Here is a 19,524-nt window from a genome sequence, read left to right as displayed (position 1 = left end):
AGTACTTTGGGCAGCTGCACTACCTCCAGAGCCGTGTGCCTCTGGGGCCTGGGCAGGAGGCAGCAGTACCCATCTCATGGTATGAGACAAGGAAGTACACATAGGACCCCTATATTTACATACTTACCCATGAGATCCTTATCGTACACACACTCGCTTTCATAAACTCTACCACAGACAGCTACGGAAAGACAGAAATAACTTTGTTTGGATAGTCCATCTGTAGATGCTCTACAGCCTATCTACTAACCCTACCATTAACCCTTATCCTAACCCTAAACTTAACCCTAACCTTAACTCTTACCCTAACCCTAATTCTAAACCATCCCTAACTGTAACCTTAGCAAGCAGTTGCTTATCAACAGATATCTCTAGAGCATCTACAGATGGACAATCTGGACTATCCACACACACACAAACACACACTTTCATAAGCTCTCCCTACCATACACGTAGACACACACCACACCCTCATGTACGCAATACAGTGCTAATTTCATTCTCTCTTACCAGAACATGAATATTTTCTGGAAAAACAGTCACTATGAAACAAAGATAAATGATATAAAGAATGATAGTAAAAGGCTTTAGAGCACCTTAAATGACATTTTGGGCAATAAGGCAAATTTGGCTCCATCATTAATTGAATCAGATGGCTCATTCATCACAAAACCCACTGATATTGCCAACTACTTTAATACTTTTTTAATTGGCAAGATTAGCAAACTTTGGCATAACATGTCAACAACAAATTCTGAACCTACATATCCATGCATAAGTGACCAAATTATGAAAGAGAAGCATTGTAATTCTATGAAGTGAGTGTGGAAGAGGTGACACTAATATTGTTGTCTATCAACAAGACACCTGGTTCTGACAACTTGGATGGAAAATGACTGAGGATGATAACGGACGATATTGCCACTGCCATTTGACATCTTTTCAATCTAAGCCTACAGGAAAGTGTGTGCCCTCAGGCCTGGAGGGAAGCAAAAGTAATTCTGCTCCCCAAGAATAGCAAAGCACCCTTTACTGGCTCAAACATCCGACCAATCAGCCTGTTACCAACCCTTAGTAAACTTTTGGAAAAAATAGTGTTTGACCAGATACAATGCAATTTCACAGTAAACAAATTAACAGCAGATTTTCAGCACACTTATAGGGAAGGGCATTCAACATGTACGGCACTCACACAAATTACTGATAATTGGCTGAGAGAAATTGATAATGAAAAGATTGTGGGATCTGTTTTTGGCGGCAGGTAGCTTAGTGGGTAAGAGCGTTGTGCCAGTAACCGAAAGGTTGCTGGTTCTAATCCCCGAGCCGACTAGGTGAAAAATCTGTCGATGTGCCCTTAAGCAAGGCACTTAATCCTAATTGCTCATGTAAGTCGCTCTGGATAAGAGTGTCTGCTAAATGACTAAAATGTAAATGTAAAAAATATTTTGTTAGACTTCAGTGCATCTTTTGACATTATCTATCATAATCTGCTGCTGGAAAAGCGAATGTGTTATGCAATGTTCCCTAAAAAAAATTCAGGCACTGAGCAAATTTCAGGTCTGCTTAGCGCAAACTTGAACGTTGTGAATATTCTGTGCAACGTCCAGCACTTAAAGCAGGTACAGCCTCAGTGTTCACAGTAAACGCGAACACTGAGGCTGTACCCGCTTTAAGTATTTATTATACCCCTTTTTCGTTATATCCAGTTGGTAGTTAGTCTTGTCCCATCGCTGCAACTCCCGTACAGACTCAGGAGAGGTGAAGGTCGAGAGCCATGCGTCCTCCGAAACACAACCCTGCCATGCCGCACTGCTTCTTGACACACTGCTCGCTTAACCCAGAAGCCAGCCGCACCAATTTGTCGGAGGAAACACTGTACAACTGGCGACCGTGTTAGCGTGCATGCGCCCGGCCCGCCACAGGAGTTGCTAGAGCGCGAAGGGACAAGGACATCCCGGCCGGCCAAACCCTCCCCTAACCTGGACGACGCTGGGCCAATTGTGCGTCGCCTCACGGGTCTCCCGGTCGCGGCCGGCTGCAACACAGCCTGGGATCGAACCCGGATCTGTAGTGACGCCTCAAGCACTGCAGTGCCTTAGACCACTGCGCCACTCGGGAGGCCATACCAGGTTTAAGTTACAGTTTTAACAGTGGCCATGTAGGCTACTATGGCTATTTGATCATAACGTATGCCTACCAGAGTGGCCTACCATCAAAACAATGGAGAAAATGCATCCCAAAACATTTTAACATGGAAATAGCTGTTCTATCATTCAGCCTAACTTAGCAGCCAATGTGTGGTGTTCAACGTAGGCCTACATTCCATGAGACTTAATATTAACCTGTTTATCCACTTGTCCTTCAGACAAGTAGGTGACTGAACATGTTGTTGTGTTGTAAGATGAAAGAAACCGCTTTACAAAATAAAATGCACTATTATTCCCATACCATTATTACAGAGAATCAGACAAACTATGTTACCCTCTACCTATTGGCTACTTACCTTATTCAAGCCTGTCTCAAAATACAACACTGCCCCTTTAAGACATAAAAAAAAGCTCTTTACCTGACTCGCTTTTCAGCAATCACTCCCCTATTGCTGACTACAAATTATCTATAAACGGGCTAATAACTCACTAACTAGCAAAGGATATGAAGAAAATATGCACACGTGGCTACATGCAGCTCTTGCTTTGATCTCAAATTAAGCGCATCTACTCACGACTGCTCATGCTTTAAACACAGTTCAGTTCAAAGTAAATGGCACATACAGTTGAAGTCGGAAATTTACATACACCTTAGCCAAATACATTTAAACTCAGTTTTTCACAATTCCTGACATTTAATCCTAGTAAAAATTCCCTGTCTTAGGTCAGTTAGGATCACCACTTTATTTTAAGAATGTGAAATGTCAGAATAATAGTAGAGCAAATTATTTCTTTCAGTTTTTATTTCTTTCATCACATTCCCAGTGGGTCAGAAGTTTACATACACTCAATTAGTATTTGGTAGCATTGCCTTTAAATTGTTTAACTTGGGTCAAACGTTTCAGATAGCCTTCCACAAGCTTCCCACAATAAGTTGGGTGAATTTTGGCCCGTTCCTCCTGACAGAGCTGGTGTAACTGAGTCAGGTTTGTAGGCCTCCTTGCTCGCACACGCTTTTTCAGTTCTGCCCACAAATGTTCTATAGGATTGAGGTCAGGGCTTTGTGATGGCCACTCCAATACCTTGACTTTGTTGTCCTTAAGCCATTTTGCCACAACATTGGAAGTATGCTTGGAGTCATTGTCCATTTGGAAGACCCATTTGCGACCAAGCTTTAACTTCCTGACTGATGTCTTGAGATGTTGCTTCAATATATCCAAATCATTTTTCTTCCTCATGATGCCATCTATTTTGTGAAGTGCACAAGTTCCTCCTGCAGCAAAGCACCCCCACAGCATGATGCTGCCACGCCCGTGCTTCACGGTTGGGATGGTGTTCTTCGGCTTGCAAGCAGCCCCCTTTTTCCTCCAAACATAACGATGGTCATTATGGCCAAACAGTTCTATTTTTGTTTCATCAGACGAGGACATTTCTCCAAAAAGTATGATATTTTTCCCCATGTGCAGTTGCAAACCATAGTCTGGCTTTTTTATGGCGGTTTTGGAGCAGTGGTTTCTTCCTTGCTGAGCAGCCTTTCAGGTTATGTCAATATAGGACTCGTTTTACTGTGGATATAGATACTTTTGTACCTGTTTCCTCCAGCATCTTCACAAGGTCCTTTGCTGTTGTTCTGGGATTGATTTGCACTTTTCGCACCAAAGTACGTTCATCTCTAGGAGACAGAAACCGTCTCCTTCCTGAGCGGTATGACGGCTGCGTGGTCCCATGGTGTTTATACTTGTGTACTATTGTTTGTACAGATGAACGTGGTACCTTCAGGCGTTTGGAAATTGCTCCCAAATATGAACCAGACTTGTGGAGGTCTACAATGTTTTGGCTGATTTATTTTTATTTTCTCATGATGTCAAGCAAAGAGGCACTGAGTTTGAAGGTAGGCCTTGAAATACATGCACAGGTACACCTCCAATTTACTCAAATGATGTTAATTAGCCTATCAGAAGCTTCTAAAGCCATGACATATTTTTCTGGAATTTTCCAAGCTGTTTAAAGGCACAGTCAACTTAGTGTATGTAAACTTCTGACTCACTGGAATTGTGATACAGTGAAATAATCTGTCTGTAAACAATTGTTGGAAAAATTACTTGTGTCATGCACAAAGTAGATGTCCTAACCGACTTGCCAAAACTATAGTTTGTTAACAAGACATTTGTGGAGTGGTTGAAAAACAAGTTTTAATGACTCCAACCTAAGTGTATGTAAACTTCCGATTTCAACTGTACATATATGGCAATGGTCTATATGCATATAGACTTACTGCAGCTCTGATTGTTTATACCTCACTGGTCTGTGTAGAGTACGGGCTGAGTAGTGCGTGTCAATGCAATAGAATCCTACTCCGATGCGTTCTGCCTACACCAAAATGGCTAATATTGTGTTGATTCGATCACAATTACCACAGTAAAGGGAAACGTTGATAGTGTTAACAGGGAAAACTCTAGAACAGTGGTCACCAACCTTTTCTGAGTCAAGATCAATTTGTGTCAAAATGCAAGCTGAGATCTGTAGCTCAGCTGGTAGAGCACGGCGCTTGTAACGCCAAGGTAGTGGGTTCGATCCCCGGGACCACCCATACACAAAAAAAATGTATGCACGCATGACTGTAAGTCGCTTTGGATAAAAGCGTCTGCTAAATGGCATATTATTATTATTATTATTATTATTATTATTATTATTATTATCTACCGCTCAGATCTTTTTAAACATGACTTTTTTTTTTTTACGTACGTCTATGCAACATGAATCAATTAAAAACAGTACTGTAGCAATGAGGTTTTTGCAGTAAACTATAGGCCCAATACATTATCACCGCATATTGGCTTTGCTTAAATTGCCCTGCCAATGCATTGTTGTTTGGGCTATTTAAAAAAATTACATTTCAACATTTGAAGTAGGCTATATGATCACACCGGAAATAGATCCGTAGTTGTATTACTTGTGAAGCACAGCTGATTTTTTTTTTTTACTGGGCTGATGGTGCCTGCGTCTGATGGTCAGTCTCAGCGTCCCTACGCTCTCCCTTTCCTTCACTGACCAAAAAGGGACACCATCTTCCAACTGGCGAAACTCAACTCGCACCGCATTATTTCTGCCTCATGCACAATGTCATGTTGTTACTCCTATGAACAGAGAAAGTGAAATATTCCTCGATATTAAAAAAGACCCAAACCGCTAATAATTCAACAACGCAATCCTATAGATACACTTTCCTACTCATTCATTACTGCTGCAGTGCTTGTTGTAGCGCTGAGTTGGTATAGGAAAAACGTGCATTTTATGGCTTATAAAAGTGTTGAATACAAAGTGTTGACAGTGCTGAGTAAGAACTTAAACATCACTCACTCATAAAAACAGCATCTGTTTGACCGTCTCTCTAGTGTTGTAAAAATCTGTTGTGAAATGTATTGTAATGTTTTTAAAATTGTATATAACTGCCTTAATTTTGCTGGACCCCAGGAAGAGTAACTGCTGCCTTGGCAGGAACTAATGGGGATCCATAGTATATACAAATACAGACAGGCACATACACGTAGACTCACACCACACCCTCATGTGTCCAATACAGTGTGTCACCAATTTCATTCTCTCTTACCAGGACAGAAATATTTTCTGGAAAAACAGTCACTCATGATGACATCAGCTATGAGCAAGCCTGCATCCTCTACAACCTGGGTGAGTTGAACCATTGAGTGGTGAAATGTAAAACTGACCTTTGATCAGCACTGAGGGCAAAACCATCCGTCAAACAGCTATTTCCTGATTGCCGTAATATTGTCTTCTCTGTAGGTGCTCTCCACTCCATGTTGGGAGCCATGGATAACAGGGTGTCAGAAGAGGTGAGCAGAAGCAATGGTCGTCTATCTTTAACACGTTAACCTCTCTCTCCATGACATCTCACACTGACATCCATTGTATTGCCATCCTCTTTCTGAAACTCAATATGTCCCTTTGTCTATTTCTCTCGCTTCCATCCTCACTCCCTTCTGTCTCCCTTCCTCTTTTACCCCTTTCCTCCTCTCTCTCTCTCCCTCTAGGGGATGAAGGTGTCATGTACACACTTCCAGTGCTCCGCGGGGGCCTTCTCCTACCTGAGGGACCACTTCAGCCACAACTTCAGCGTGGACATGAGTCACCAGATCCTTAACCTCAACATCAACCTCATGCTGGTAACTATCAGACACACATACACACACACGTGCATACATGCATGTGTTCTCACACACACACACACTTCATCGTGTTTATTTGTCTCCGTCAGGGCCAGGCTCAGGAGTGTCTCCTGGAGAAGTCCATGCTGGACAACAGGAAGAGTTTCCTTGTAGCCCGCATCAGTGCTCAGGTAAATCTCTCTCCTCTCAACACAAGACATAGTAGTAGTGCATGATAACACCTTCTAGACCTCAGTTGTCCTAGAGCAGGGTCGTTCTCAATAGGCATCAAACGGGGAGGGACTAACTGAACTTATCCAATAGGAAAATGCGAATTTTCGTTTTCTGTCGCAAAATGTTTTGCTACTGTGTGCCCTAATGAGTCCGACCCAGGTGTGTGACTGTTCTGTTGTTGGCCTGGTGTAGGTGGTGGACTACTATAAGGAGGCGTGCAGGGCTCTGGAGAACTCTGACACGGCCTCCATGCTGGGAAAGATCCAGAAGGACTGGAAAAAACTGGTGCAGATGAAGATCTACTACTTTGCTTCCATCGCCCATGTGAGTTGTGAGGGAGTGTATTGCAAATGTGTTCTGAATTTGGTTTACAAATACTGTTTTATTTAATAACATTATATTTCTTTTCAGCTGCATATGGGGAAGCAGGCTGAGGAGCAACAGAAACATGGAGAGCGGGTATGTCACCTTCTTCACTAACCCCCCCGTGTATCTTCCTCTGATGCCTCCATACCTCTACATGCATACCAATCTCTCTCCTTATACACCTATTTTTCTAAAGCTGTGTGTTTTTTTGTTTTTTTTACAGCTGGCTTACCTGCAGAGCTCCTTAGACAAACTCAGTGAAGCCATCAAGTTGGCCAAGGTACAGTTCCAGTTGACTCTGTGTAATCTTTTCCATTTGGCATTCTGAAATGGTTTCTTTTGTATCTGTTATCAAGCTTACAATAACAAAGGAACTGTCTTTATGCTCCTTCACCTCAATTCCCTCTTCTCTCGTTCTCTCTGTTTGAACAGGGTCAGCCGGACAGTGTGCAGGAGGCCTTGAAGTTCACTATGGATGTGATAGGGGGAAAGTAAACCGCTATATTCCCTACTGTATATTCACTTATGATTGTGGCTATGTTAGTACAGTCTTTACCCTTTGAGATGTAGATAGCCACACATACTCTGCCACACTTTCTCACTCAAACAGTGGAGCTCTCACTTAAGTGGTTCTCTCTGACCCTTCCTCTCCTTTTCTTCTGCTATTCCTTATCCTCTGTCCCTTGTAGGTTCAACTCTGCCAAGAAAGACAATGACTTCATCTACCATGAGACTGTCCCCTCGTTGGAGACTCTTGCTTCAGTCAAAGGTAACATTGAACCCTGACCTACGACCTATCCTCACACTTAACCTCTCCTGCATTTCATATACTATATTTGGATGTCCTCTCTAGGTGCCCCCCTGGTGAAGGCCTTGCCCGTGAACCCAACTGATCCCAGTGTCACAGGACCAGACCTGTTTTCCAAGCTGGTGCCCATGGCTGCCCACGAGGCCTCCTCTCTCTACAGTGAAGAGAAGGCCAAGTTGCTACGGGACATCATGGCCAAGATAGACAGCAGGAATGAGACTCTAGAGTGAGTAGGAGAGTCGGAGGGGCTGTGTGTGTATTTGAGACGTCTAGGTTTTACGGTCTTTACGGTTTAATATAGTGACTTTGTGTGGTTACTGATCTAGTTCTGGCTTTGCAGGCAGTTTATGGACTCTCTGGGTCTGGAGCCAGACTCGGTAGATAACCTGGACATGTACAGTCACATCCCCCCTGTACTGATGGAGAAGTGTGCTGCGCTCAGTGTCAGACCAGACACTGTCAAGAGCCTCATTCAGTCCATGCAGGGTGAGTGGTTGGCTTGGGACACACACACCCACATACACATACCCACACACATACGCACACAGCCTTTAGATACTAATCCCTATGTCACTCTCCCTCAGTCCTGTCTGGTGTGTTCACGGACGTGGAGGCGTCTCTGAGGGAGATCCGGGACGTGCTGGAGGAGGACGAGGCCGGGGTGCGGGCGCTGCAAGAGGCGGCAGGAGGAGGCCTTGCGGCGCAGCTGCATCCCCAGGCACATGCCCAGACCCTGGCTGAGATCCGCAGGGACCTGGAGAAGTACATGGAGGCCCATGAGAAGGCCAGCTTCACCAACACAGAGCTGCACAGAGCCATGAACCTGCACATCAGTAACCTGAGGCTGCTGGGGGGACCACTGGATGCCCTGAGAGATGCCCTGCCTAGGCCCCAACTCAACGAGGGTGGGTATAGGAGAGTGGAAAAGAGTTATGTGTTTGTGTGGTCATTTGGAGTGTGTTTCTAAATGTGTGTGTGTTCCTACAGAGGAGGTGGCAGGGCTGCAGTGTATGAAGAGGATCCTGGGGAAGGTGCAAGAGATGAGGGACCAGAGGAGCACCCTGGAGAAACAGCTGCGTGACCTCATCCAGCAGGATGACATCACTTCCTCCCTGGTCACTACCGAGCGCACTGACATGAAGGTACATGACATTGTGTGTTTATATATATTTTTTTGAAACCCCTTTTTTTCTCCCCAATTTCGTGATTACGATCTTGTCTCATCGCTGCAACTCCCCAACGGGCTCGGGAGAAGCGAAGGTCGAGTCATGCATCCTCCAAAACATGACCCACCAAGCCGCTCTTCTTAACACCCGCTCACTTAACCCGGAAGCCAGCTGCACCAATGTGTCGGTGGAAACACTGTTCAACTGACGACCAAAGTCAGCCTGCAGGCACCCGGCCCGCCACAAGGAATCCCGCGATGAGCCAAGTAAAGCCCCCCCGGCCAAACCCTCCCCTAACCCGGACGACGCTTGGCCAATTGTGCACCGCCCTATGGGACTCCCGGTCACGGCCGGTTGTGACACAGCCTGGAGTCACTAGAGCGCGATGAGCCAAGTAAAGCCCCCCCGGACTACTCTGGGCCAATTGTGCGCCGCCCTATGGGACTCCCGGTCACAGCCTGGGATCAAACTGCGATGTAGTCGCAACACTGCGATGCAGTGCCTTAGACACAATATGTAACATTTGCCTCTCTCTCTCCCCACCTCCCTCTCCCCCACTCTCTCTCTCTCTCCCGCCCTCTCTCCCTCCCTCTCTCCCTCCCTATAGAGGTTGTTTGAGGAGCAGTTGAAGAAGTATGAGCAGGTGAAAGTGTACATTGACCAGAACCTGTCTGCCCAGGAGAACATCCTCAAGGCGCTGACGGAAGCCAACGTGCAATACGCCTCGGTCCGCAAGGGCCTTACCGAGATGGAACACAAGTGAGCAAGGGCTTGGGAAGGGTTTTAGTGGGACACCAGTACTATAGGGCAAAGGACTTTGGCGCCGTTCCAATCCAAGGCCATAGGGAAGGGGCCAATATAGAGAATCAGAACACACAAACAAATCGGAGCAGACAAATGTCCACTGGAAACATTAGCTACATAAGCACTAGCCTCATGTCATTGTTACTGAATAAGATTTCTCTCCTCTTTCCCTTCCTCTTCTTCTCCTTCCTTTCTCTCGCTCCAACTCCCAGGTGGAACGGCACGGTGCAGACCCTGGTGGCGTCCTACGAGGCTTACGAGGACCTGATGAAGAAGTCCCAGGAGGGGAAGGAGTTCTACGAGGACCTGGAGACCAAGTCCTCCCGCCTGCTGGAGAGAGCTAAGAACCTGTGTCAGGGCAGGGAGGAGGAGAGGAAGGCCGTGCTGGACAGGGAGACCCAGAAGAAACCCCCTTCTCGACCCACGGCAGCCAAACCGTCCCTGGGGTCCAAGGGGGGCTCAGACGTGGACTCTGCCTGTTCTAGTCTGGAGGATGCCGAGCTGGCCCAGATCAACGCTGCTATACTGAGCCTGGGAGGAGACCTGCCTGACGAGCTCCGGAGTCTACCCCCCGATCACCCCTCTCTGCCCTCTGCCCTTCGCCCCGGACCTGAGGCTTTCCTCCCTGGTGCCAACCTGGGTGGCAATGCTTCGTTACCTTGGCCAGGGGCACCTGGGGCACCGCTCTATGCCCCTCGGTTCCCCCCAAACCTTCGCCCACCCCAGTTCCCCGGCCCGCTCGCCGCCCAGGGTTTCCCTCGCGGACCCCTCACTCAGCTACCCCCCCAGCAACCCCCTGTTTCTGTCTATGGCCCTCCCCAGCCACAAGCCCCCCAACCTGGGGGAGTCGGGCCTGCCCGTGCCCCTGTCCGTCCCTCCACTACAACGGTAGATAGTATCCAGACCCCCATCCCCAGTTATAACTCAGCCCCACGCCATCCTGTACCACCTACTGTCTCTGCAGGCTACGCTGTTCCCCCACAGATGGGTGTGTACCCACAGTACATGCCCCAGCCTGGGGTGCCCATGCAAGCGCCCGGCCAGGTTCCACACCAACATCCACAGCAGCAGTACCAACACCCTCCTGGGCAGCTGCCCCCTGGCTACCAGTCTGCCCCCAGAGCTATGCCTGGGCCCCGACCCCCTCCCCAGGCCCAGCAGGGTTACCCACAGTACATGCCCCCCCAGCACCAGCACCAGCACCAGCCCCGGCCGCCCATGCCCCCCCAGTATCAGCAGCCATATCCTGTTCAGCCCCAGCCACAACACCAGCATGGCTACCAGCCCCAGTTACCACAGGGCTATCAGCCTCAACACCCTCAGCAGGGCTACTTGCCCCAACAGCCCCCACACATGATCCCAAGGGGCCTTCACCCACAGATGCCCCCCACCTCCCAGCCCCCTGTCTCCCAACCATACATGCACCCTGCCAACCAACAGATGCCCCCGCACCCTCATCAGCAGATGCTACCTCCCCAACAACAACAAATGCATCCCAACGCACAGCAAATGCACCCTCATCCACAAATACACCCTGGCCCTCATCAAATGCCCCCTAACAGCCAGCCGATGCCCCCAGTTTCCCAGGCTTACCTGCCTCCCACCAACCAGCCCATGCCTGCTGGCCTGCACCAGCAGATGCCCCTTGCTTCCCAGCCCCATCATGTCCAGCTCCCTCAGGCTTACCTGCCCAGCGGCCCCCTCCCACCTCAGGGGCCCCAGATGCCCCACCCTGGTCAGCCCCCCCAACATGGCTACCAGCCCCAGTTACCACAGGGCTACCAGCCTCCTATGATGCCTCATTCAGCCCCCCAACAGTCCCAGGCTCCCCAGCCTGTAGCCCCCATGACCCCCACCATGTACCCTACTCCTCCAGGTGTGAACGGCTCTCCCGGAGCCCCACCACAGCCCACCTCTATGGGCCAACCTCGGCCCCCTCCCCAGCACATGATTCCACCAACTGCTGGAGCTCCTCCAGTGGCCCCCCCACCTAACGTCATCCCTCCCTCGTCCTCACCTTCCCCTTCTCCCTCCCCAGGCCCCTCTTCCCTAGGCCTGGCCCCCCAGAGGCCCTCCCCGGCCCCCACATCCGGCGGTCCACCTTCTCTCCCTTCCTCTTCATCCCCCTCCACCTCCCTCTTCCCGCACCAGAACTCCATCACAGACGACCTGCTCTCCTCCAGCCCAGAGAGCCAGCCCGGCGGCCCCAAGGCCCCCGCCAACGTCCTCCAACCCACCAAGGCTGACCCTCAGGACGGGGAGCGCCGCAAGAAGAGCTCCCAGGGCGTCCGGCTGATCCAGGGCGACCCGTACCAAGCCCCCGAACGCGTAGCCCGCCTCTGCGGCGAACTCGAACGCTTCCGGTTGGCCGTGGAGTCTCTGGAGCGCCCGTCGGTGGACGAAGGTGGTCTGTCGCCGCTGGATGCCCGCTGGAAGGAGCTCCAGGAGGGGCAGGAGAGGGACGCCAGGCAGCTGTCCATTGCCATCGCCCGCTGTTACACCATGAAGAACCGCCACCAGGACGTGATGCCCTACGACTGTAACCGCGTGCTGCTGCGCTCGGGCAAGGACGACTACATCAACGGCAGCTTTGTGGAGGAGCTGTCGCCCTACTGCCCGCGCCTCATCGCCACGCAGGCTCCGCTGTCGAGTACGGCCGCAGACTTCTGGCTAATGGTGTGGGAGCAGAAGGTTTCGCTGGTGGTCATGCTGGTGTCAGAGCAGGAGCTAGATAAGGTATGAGCACACACTCAGGGGAGAAGGAATGGGCCATTCTAGGGGTCGCTCATAAAGGCTTACCACCATGGTAGATGTACCACCTGTTGTTTTTTTACCCAAGAAGGAATAAGAAGTAGGTAAGGAATTGGATAAGGCAAAACTTTGAGTTAATGGTTTATTTACTTCCAGACTATTGACAGAAACGTCTGTGAAAACACAAATTAATTATTCCATTTGAAGTTATCAGTCCATATTTTGATTGACACATTATAATTAAATTACATTTTAATTAAATTTGTCCCTTCATTGTGTTTCTGTAGGGAAAGGTGTTGCGCTACTTCCCGACAGAACGCGGCCAACAGCTTGCTCAGGGACCAATCACAGTCACCTTGACTACTCAGAAGACCACACCCACCCACGTGGAGCGAATGATTGGCCTGCAGTACCATGACCAGAGCCTCAAACGCACCGTCATACACCTACAGTTCACCTCCTGGCCTGAGCTGTGAGTCCACACAGTCACAGGACACACACACACAGGAACAACTGAGTAACCACTGTATGCATGGAAATGAACATCTGGCTAACGAATACCATTTCTCTTCTGCTTCCTCTCTCTTTCTCTCTCTCTCTCTCCCTCTCCCTCCCAGGGGTCTTCCTGAGAGCAAGAGCAATCTAATCTGCTTCATCCAGGAGGTTCATGGATACTACCTGCACCAGAGGCCCTTACACACACCCATTGTTGTGCACTGCAGGTAACACACACATGCTATTTTACTACTATCACTAAACATGATGATTAATCAAAACCAAGTGTGTGTGTGTGGATGTGTGTGTGTACTTACAACACACATGCATGTGAGTTGCCACTAACCCTGTCTCTCTCCATGACCTCAGCTCTGGCGTGGGGCGTACCGGTGCCCTCTGTCTGCTGTATGCAGCGGTACAGGAGCTGGAGGCAGGGAACAGCATCCCTGACCTACCTCTACTGGTCAAGAAGATGAGGCAGCAGAGGAAGAACATGCTGCAGGAGAAGGTGAGAAACACACACGCCTAACAAGCTCATGCTTTACAAGGGGTTAAATGTGCAGTCTCGTAAGCATGACGTCACATAAGGCAAGTTCTCTAGTAAAAGCACATCTTGTCACTTTCCCAGTGCATTGAATCAGTGTTGTTTGTTGATGTGATGGCTCTTCAAGGTGTCTCCTCTGTCTGGTGTCTGTCCACAGCTGCACCTGAAGTTCTGTTACGAGGCGGTGCTGAAACACGCTGAGCATGTCCTCCAGAGACACGGCTACCTCCCTACCGCCCCCTGCAGCAAGACACCCAGCACTGCTGTCACCAAGGTGAGCCAGTTTTGGATCCTTTTGGCATTCAGGCTTTATGGTCTGAGACACTTGAATGGATAGTGAGTAGTGGTGATTGAGGTCGCAAATATGCTATTGAAAATGTTGTCGAAATACAATTATATTTGCTTAGATTTTGGTAGTACTAAAATTGAGAGGCCCTACAGATGGGTTAGCTGACAACGTCACGAAAACGATGCGCATGCTTCAATGGGGCAGAAGTCTGTGAGTTGTTGTGATTCTGGATGGCCACATAGCTAGCAACAATGACAAGAAGCTGCATTGTGGGGAATCGTAAGTGACTTGTGTCAGCTAGTTTGATCTTGTTATTGATACCATGTCTTGTTTTGAGGTGTTTTGACTGATTTCATGTCAATGCTAATATGGCAAAAAAATTAGCTAGCTAGCTAACCAACATCTGTAATGATGTTGTCGTGGAAATTCAACACCATGGGGACACCTGAAGTCAATATTAAATAAATCATTCTTTATTATCAGCAAGCTGGAGAGGTTCCAACAAACTTAATGCACCAAGGAGTACACGTCTGTCAGGAGCTCTACCGGGGCAGTCCCGTTAGTTCCCTTCTATACTGTTTACACAGACAAGCTATATTTGCATGATTTACATTATTAATTATTCTTCATTAATGTTAGTTCCTGTATGTGACTGACTGACACCTCACAAGGCTTCTTTTCCCAAAGCTGGGACCTTGAAACTGAGATATCCCTTTCAGTTCTCAAAACAATGTTCTGGGCGTACTGCCAAATTGCTTATACTGATCGTGAGGATTCCTCCCAGGCACGATCAATCAGTCACTTGCATGATCCCAGTTGAATTGGTTATTAGAAAAGTACAAACATAACATTTTCCATCACAATGTATTTGAGAGACAACAAGTGCTTATTGTGCACATTTATTTATGTTTTCAATTAACTTTGGAGACTGAATATAGTTTACATGTTGTCAACAATCTAAGCCAACCCTGTCTGTTTTGCCCCATAGTTGTGCACGTGTCGGTTTTGTTGCTTAACAACCAACCCATCTATACTACAGTACTGCTCACTCTTGGCTAAATATTGTCTGGTTGTCTTCTCCCTATAGCCTTACTCTCGGCAGGAGTCCCAACAGGACATAGTTCTGGGAGGTGACATGACCATCAGCTCCATTCAGGCCACCATCGCCAAACTCAGCATCCGGCCCCCCAGTGCCACTGACCCAGCCATGGACCCTGGCCTCAACATTGGCGCCCCTTCTGGTCTGGAGGACCAACCCTTCATCCCCCCCACCGACCTGCCCTTGGATGGAGAGCTAGAGCCAGCCGCCGCCCCCACCCAGGACCCCTCTCCCAGCGAGCCCCCACTCTCCTCCCCAGAGAATGTTCAGTCCCCACCACTCAATGGTGTGGATGCCATCGCCCCTTCCTCTCCCCCCACAGCCAATAACCACGCGGTCCCAGAGGTGACCCCTGATCCAGCCCCTCCCTCTGGCCCGGCCCCGAACTCCCTGGAGCTGCTGGCCTCTCTGACTCCCGAGGCCTTCTCCATGGAGGGTGGTGGGGGCAAGGGGAAGCACCGTGTCACCAAGCAGAGCTTCCTGCAGCCGGCCGAGGGCCAGGGCCTCCACCAGGGGCCCCGCGAGGAAGGGGGAGAAGACCCCCTGAGCAGCCTAGACCCCCTCTGGAGCCTCAACAAGAGCTGAGACACAGGAGCCAATAAGGCCCCCTCTCTCTTTCTCACTTCATAGCCTAGTGTCAAACAGACCTGTAGCCTTTAGTACTAGCTCTTCTTGATTCTCTGATTCTTAGTTAATGAACCAAAATGACTAGTATCGTGGAAACTCCAAGAATCACAACTAGAAGTGCCTAGTGGTAGGGGCTAGGGGTTGGTTTGGACCTTGGCCTTTCTGTCGCTTTAGGGACACTTCAGGGGTCCTACATTCCCCCTCCCCTCACTGGTGGCCTGGCTGTGCTTCTGGGACCAAATCACTATGCACTCGTCTGTCTTTTCTTTCCTTCTCTTTCTGTCTTTCTACCTGTGCCAGATGGGTCTGATCTTCACTCCCTGCTTCAGAGCTGGTCAGCAACACTACAATCCCAGCATGCACTCCTAGCAGCACAGTGTCTATGGTCCCCTCTTACAGCTGGTCGCTCTGGGCACGGGGTTGGCTTGGGCTCTTCATGTGGACTAAGGTGATGATGGTAGTGACTGTGATATGATTGCACTAAGGTGATGCAGACAGAGGCCAAAGGGTGGGGGAGGGGCTTGCAGATGAAGGCGCTGTTATCAGAGGATCTGAATCTGCAGTGCGGCGCTCTCGTTATGGTAACCGCATACATAGAGCAGAATCAGCACGTCTTAACAATATTTTTTTTCTTGTGTTTCATTAACACTAAATATATCTTGAATAAAATTAGACTACCATGTTATGTTGTCATGGTTTTGACTACTGTATTTAAAATACACACCCACAGCTTATGGAATGTTTGAATTGATGTATGGTTTATTTCTCAAGTGAGTATCATAGTAACTGACTTATTTTTTTTACTTAAAACAAAAAATAATCACACACACACTACAGACAATGACAAGGTATCAAAGCCTCTTTATTTGGAAATTAGTACAAAGTTTTGCTCCTGTGTTAAAAATAGTAAAATAGTACAGAACATTTGCTACCTCCACTACAGTCTGCGTACCCTAACCAACCGACGAGAGGAGGCAGGCAGAGCAGGTCTATGATTCCACAAAAACAATATTTACACCGGTTTCTCTCTGCCCATCACCTCCTTCCCCCTGTCAACTTTTGTAGGACCAAAAGGATTTCACCTATTATTTACATAAAAAAATAAACTAAATAAATTAGAACCGTTACAATAGAACACGGGTTCACAACTTGAGTCCTTGAGGGATGGCGTGCCTGTCTGGGTTTTTATTTTTCTTCAATTCATGTTATTGATAAGCCAGCAGACACTGCAACACTTGAGGACTAAAGCTGTCCACCCCTGCATTCACAAGTCTGTGTGCGTTTCTACGTTTTCATGGTGTTTTCAGTATGTGTGTATGTTTCTGAATGTCGTTGTATACATTATGTTTCAAGGTGCCTAGTGTGTGTGTGAGCACGTGCATTTGAGAGGGTTAAGAGTTAGTGCAGAAGTTAGTGTTACATTTCTGTAGGTTGAAGTTGAGTGGATTTGCTTTTCAATATCAAGCATCACGGATCTACATTCAGCTAGTGCACTTGGTGAGGGTGTAAGTAACCAAGTAGGCTAACGTCTAAGGTCAAGCCCACTACATTCTCTCTGCATTGTGTGTCTGCAAGCTAGCGCTACATTCACTCAGAGCTTTCGGGCTGGAAGAAAGGTCGAGTTAGTAGAGGGTCCAACCTAGAGGGTACCATCTGAAATTCCTCCTCATTGCCAGTCTGACGCCCGACGGACTCCTTTGCTCACATGAAAAGACTGGATGGGCCAAGGTGGAGTTATCACCATACTGGTACCCTACCCATCCTCTCCTTTTATGCCTGATAGGGTTCTCAAACTCACAAGCAGAGAATTACAGAGATAAGACCGTAAAAATAAGATACCTTTTCATTGTATTGGAAAACATAGGGGACAGAGATAATGAAAGTGTTTTTCAATAGGAAGCCTTTTTTAGGTATTTAAAAAGTAACGTGATTTCCTCAATGGAACGTTTTGTCAGAGAACAAGATGTACAATAGTAGCATGACATAACGTTACTAATGTAAAACAGTACAATTGAATAATTCACAATCTCAAATGATCTTATATTTCTCCTGGGCACAGTTAACATGGGAAGAGGGCAGCCAATGTAAACTCTAACCATGTGTGCCAATGTATAGCTAGCGCAACTTCAGATGCAAATTCAAGCAGAAAGTATACAGGTATAGAGCCTCTTACAGCTAAAGGGGCTCTTATGGACCAGATGGGTCCTCTTACAGCAACAGTAGCCCTAAAATCTGAGCCTGAGGCGGGGGTAAGGGAAGGAACCTCTCCCCCTCAATCCCCAACTCTGAGAAAACCCTTCACCTTTTTCAGTTCCAAAATATTCATATTACAAATATTAATATCTCATCATAACCAATGTTTTAAAAAAACCTTACTTTACATTTATGACATCTCCACATTATATTATTATGCAATTCTCAAACAAATTGTTACTTAAAAATGTATCACTAATAAATAGATTTAAACATAAAAACAAACCCCTCTCAAGGTGCATTTCATTACAGTAATCGTATCCAATTATCTCTCTCACACACACACAATAACGAAGGATTTTTGTCAGCAGTATTTCACCATAAAAAGGGACTTTGTTTCTTTCCCAGGACACAAAATACACACACACGCGCGCGCTAGTAACTGCTTAGCTTAGCCCAATGGTCCTCAGACCTCATGACCTGAGCCTGCCAGAGCTGCGCTACACTGATTGGCTGGCGTGGTGGGATGGGCAGGGTATCAAACAGCTCCGCCAATGACAGCAGCATAGAGTGCAGAGACTGTCTGATCGTTGGATGGGAACCCCTTGTGGTGTGTGTACCCCAAAGTACACACACCACAAGCCCATCCCACACCACAAACCCCCTGAGCTACTAACAAGTTCAAGGGTCATCTTTCTGTTCAGACAGACCTCACCCTGTGGCAGGTTGACCATCTGTACATCTCTCTCCAACCAGACATTAGCTTTATAAAAAATGTTATGTATTGCTATAAAAATGCCCACCTAATCGGGGGAAGTACTAGCGATCGAAATAAGCCAATCACGTCTACTCTTTCCAAGAAGATTGTCCAACTGCAGTGCAGTGTAGTGTAGCGAAAAGGGCCAAAAAAGAGTTGAGTTTGCATGTATCCCCATTGTCAGTACTGATCATTTCATCTACTCCTCCAGGCCACTGTGTGGCGCCTGTCCTAGTTCTGCTCCTGCTCAGTCCAGCTTCTCCAGCACAGAGGGCACGTAGACCAGGCTGAGCTCGGAGCCAAAGTCGCAGACAATGGCGGCATTGTTCAGCACCACGAGCTGGCGGACCCCCTGGCCGTCGCTGCTCTGGCCCAGGTAGACCGTCTGGAGGAGGTCCCCAAAGTTCAGGTCCCAGAAGGAGACACAGCCCTGGCCCCCTGTCACCAGGAGAGACTCAGAGATCACCCCCAGACTGGCCCCGCAGCCCACCTCCTGGGAGAGAGAGAGGGGGGAGACAGGTTAGGTTTAGAGAAAGAAGGGAACATTGGGATGGAGAGCAGGCGAAGAGGCATAAAGCATAAACTATCACTGAATAACAGGAGAGAAGTTTACCAGATTTCTCCCAAATGATCCACACACACACACTGAGAGACCCACCTGCTGTATGGAGTAGAGCTTGATGCCCGTGCTGCGGTCCCAGATGCAGATGAGGTCGTCGAGGCCGCTGCTGATCACGCACGATGTGGTGCACACCAGAGAGGTCACGTCGCCACGGTGACCGTACACGTGGCTCACCCGGCTGCCCGTCAGCACATCCCACAGACAGATGGCTCCGTCCTGCCCCCCACTGGCCAGAACCATGGTCTGCAACACCACATAATGACTGATACTTCACATGGGTCATATTAAGTACAAACAGAAAAAAGTGGACCGCTATGGGGAGGGACTACCTGGAGCTGATAAGAAATCCAAATTTTCCGTTGCAAAAAGTTTTGCTACGATGTGCCCTAGTAAGGGGGGCTTACAGTCGAAAGGATTTTGATCGAAAGGAGCATCTTAGGCTGCGTTTACACAGGC

General features: G+C 48.2%; 2 protein-coding genes across 2 annotated transcripts in view; one reads left to right on the top strand and one right to left on the bottom strand.

The window, feature by feature from the left end:
• The first annotated feature begins 7 nt into the window (after positions 1-7).
• On the top strand, positions 8-16,233 carry LOC311119089 (tyrosine-protein phosphatase non-receptor type 23-like). The gene is made up of 21 exons (XM_084157707.1): positions 8-79; positions 5,761-5,837; positions 5,952-6,001; positions 6,200-6,331; positions 6,424-6,504; positions 6,740-6,871; positions 6,959-7,006; positions 7,137-7,193; positions 7,346-7,404; positions 7,603-7,682; positions 7,767-7,947; positions 8,062-8,207; positions 8,306-8,626; positions 8,709-8,863; positions 9,495-9,646; positions 9,904-12,427; positions 12,730-12,914; positions 13,060-13,164; positions 13,307-13,445; positions 13,639-13,755; positions 14,858-16,233. Exons 3-21 carry the CDS (start codon positions 5,966-5,968, stop codon positions 15,452-15,454), a joined length of 5,247 nt encoding a protein of 1,748 aa, XP_084013833.1. The 5' UTR covers positions 8-79; positions 5,761-5,837; positions 5,952-5,965; the 3' UTR covers positions 15,455-16,233.
• Positions 16,234-16,340: 107 nt separating this feature from the next.
• The window catches only part of LOC311119081 (sterol regulatory element-binding protein cleavage-activating protein-like), a 28,780-nt gene continuing 25,596 nt past the window's right edge, over positions 16,341-19,524 (bottom strand). Inside the window, exons 20-21 of the mRNA XM_084157706.1 lie at positions 19,105-19,311; positions 16,341-18,939 (exon numbers count right to left, since the gene is read on the bottom strand). Of these exons, the coding sequence (XP_084013832.1) occupies positions 18,694-18,939; positions 19,105-19,311 (453 nt within the window). The 3' untranslated portion in view covers positions 16,341-18,693. The remainder of the gene's footprint in view (positions 18,940-19,104; positions 19,312-19,524) is intronic.

The sequence above is a fragment of the Coregonus lavaretus genome (genome assembly GCF_964263955.1).
Source record: "Coregonus lavaretus genome assembly, chromosome: 3".
Classification (NCBI taxonomy): Eukaryota; Metazoa; Chordata; class Actinopteri; order Salmoniformes; family Salmonidae; genus Coregonus; species Coregonus lavaretus.
The sequence above is the reverse complement of the archived record's forward strand: the minus strand, read 5'-3'. Positions and strand labels throughout refer to the sequence as shown.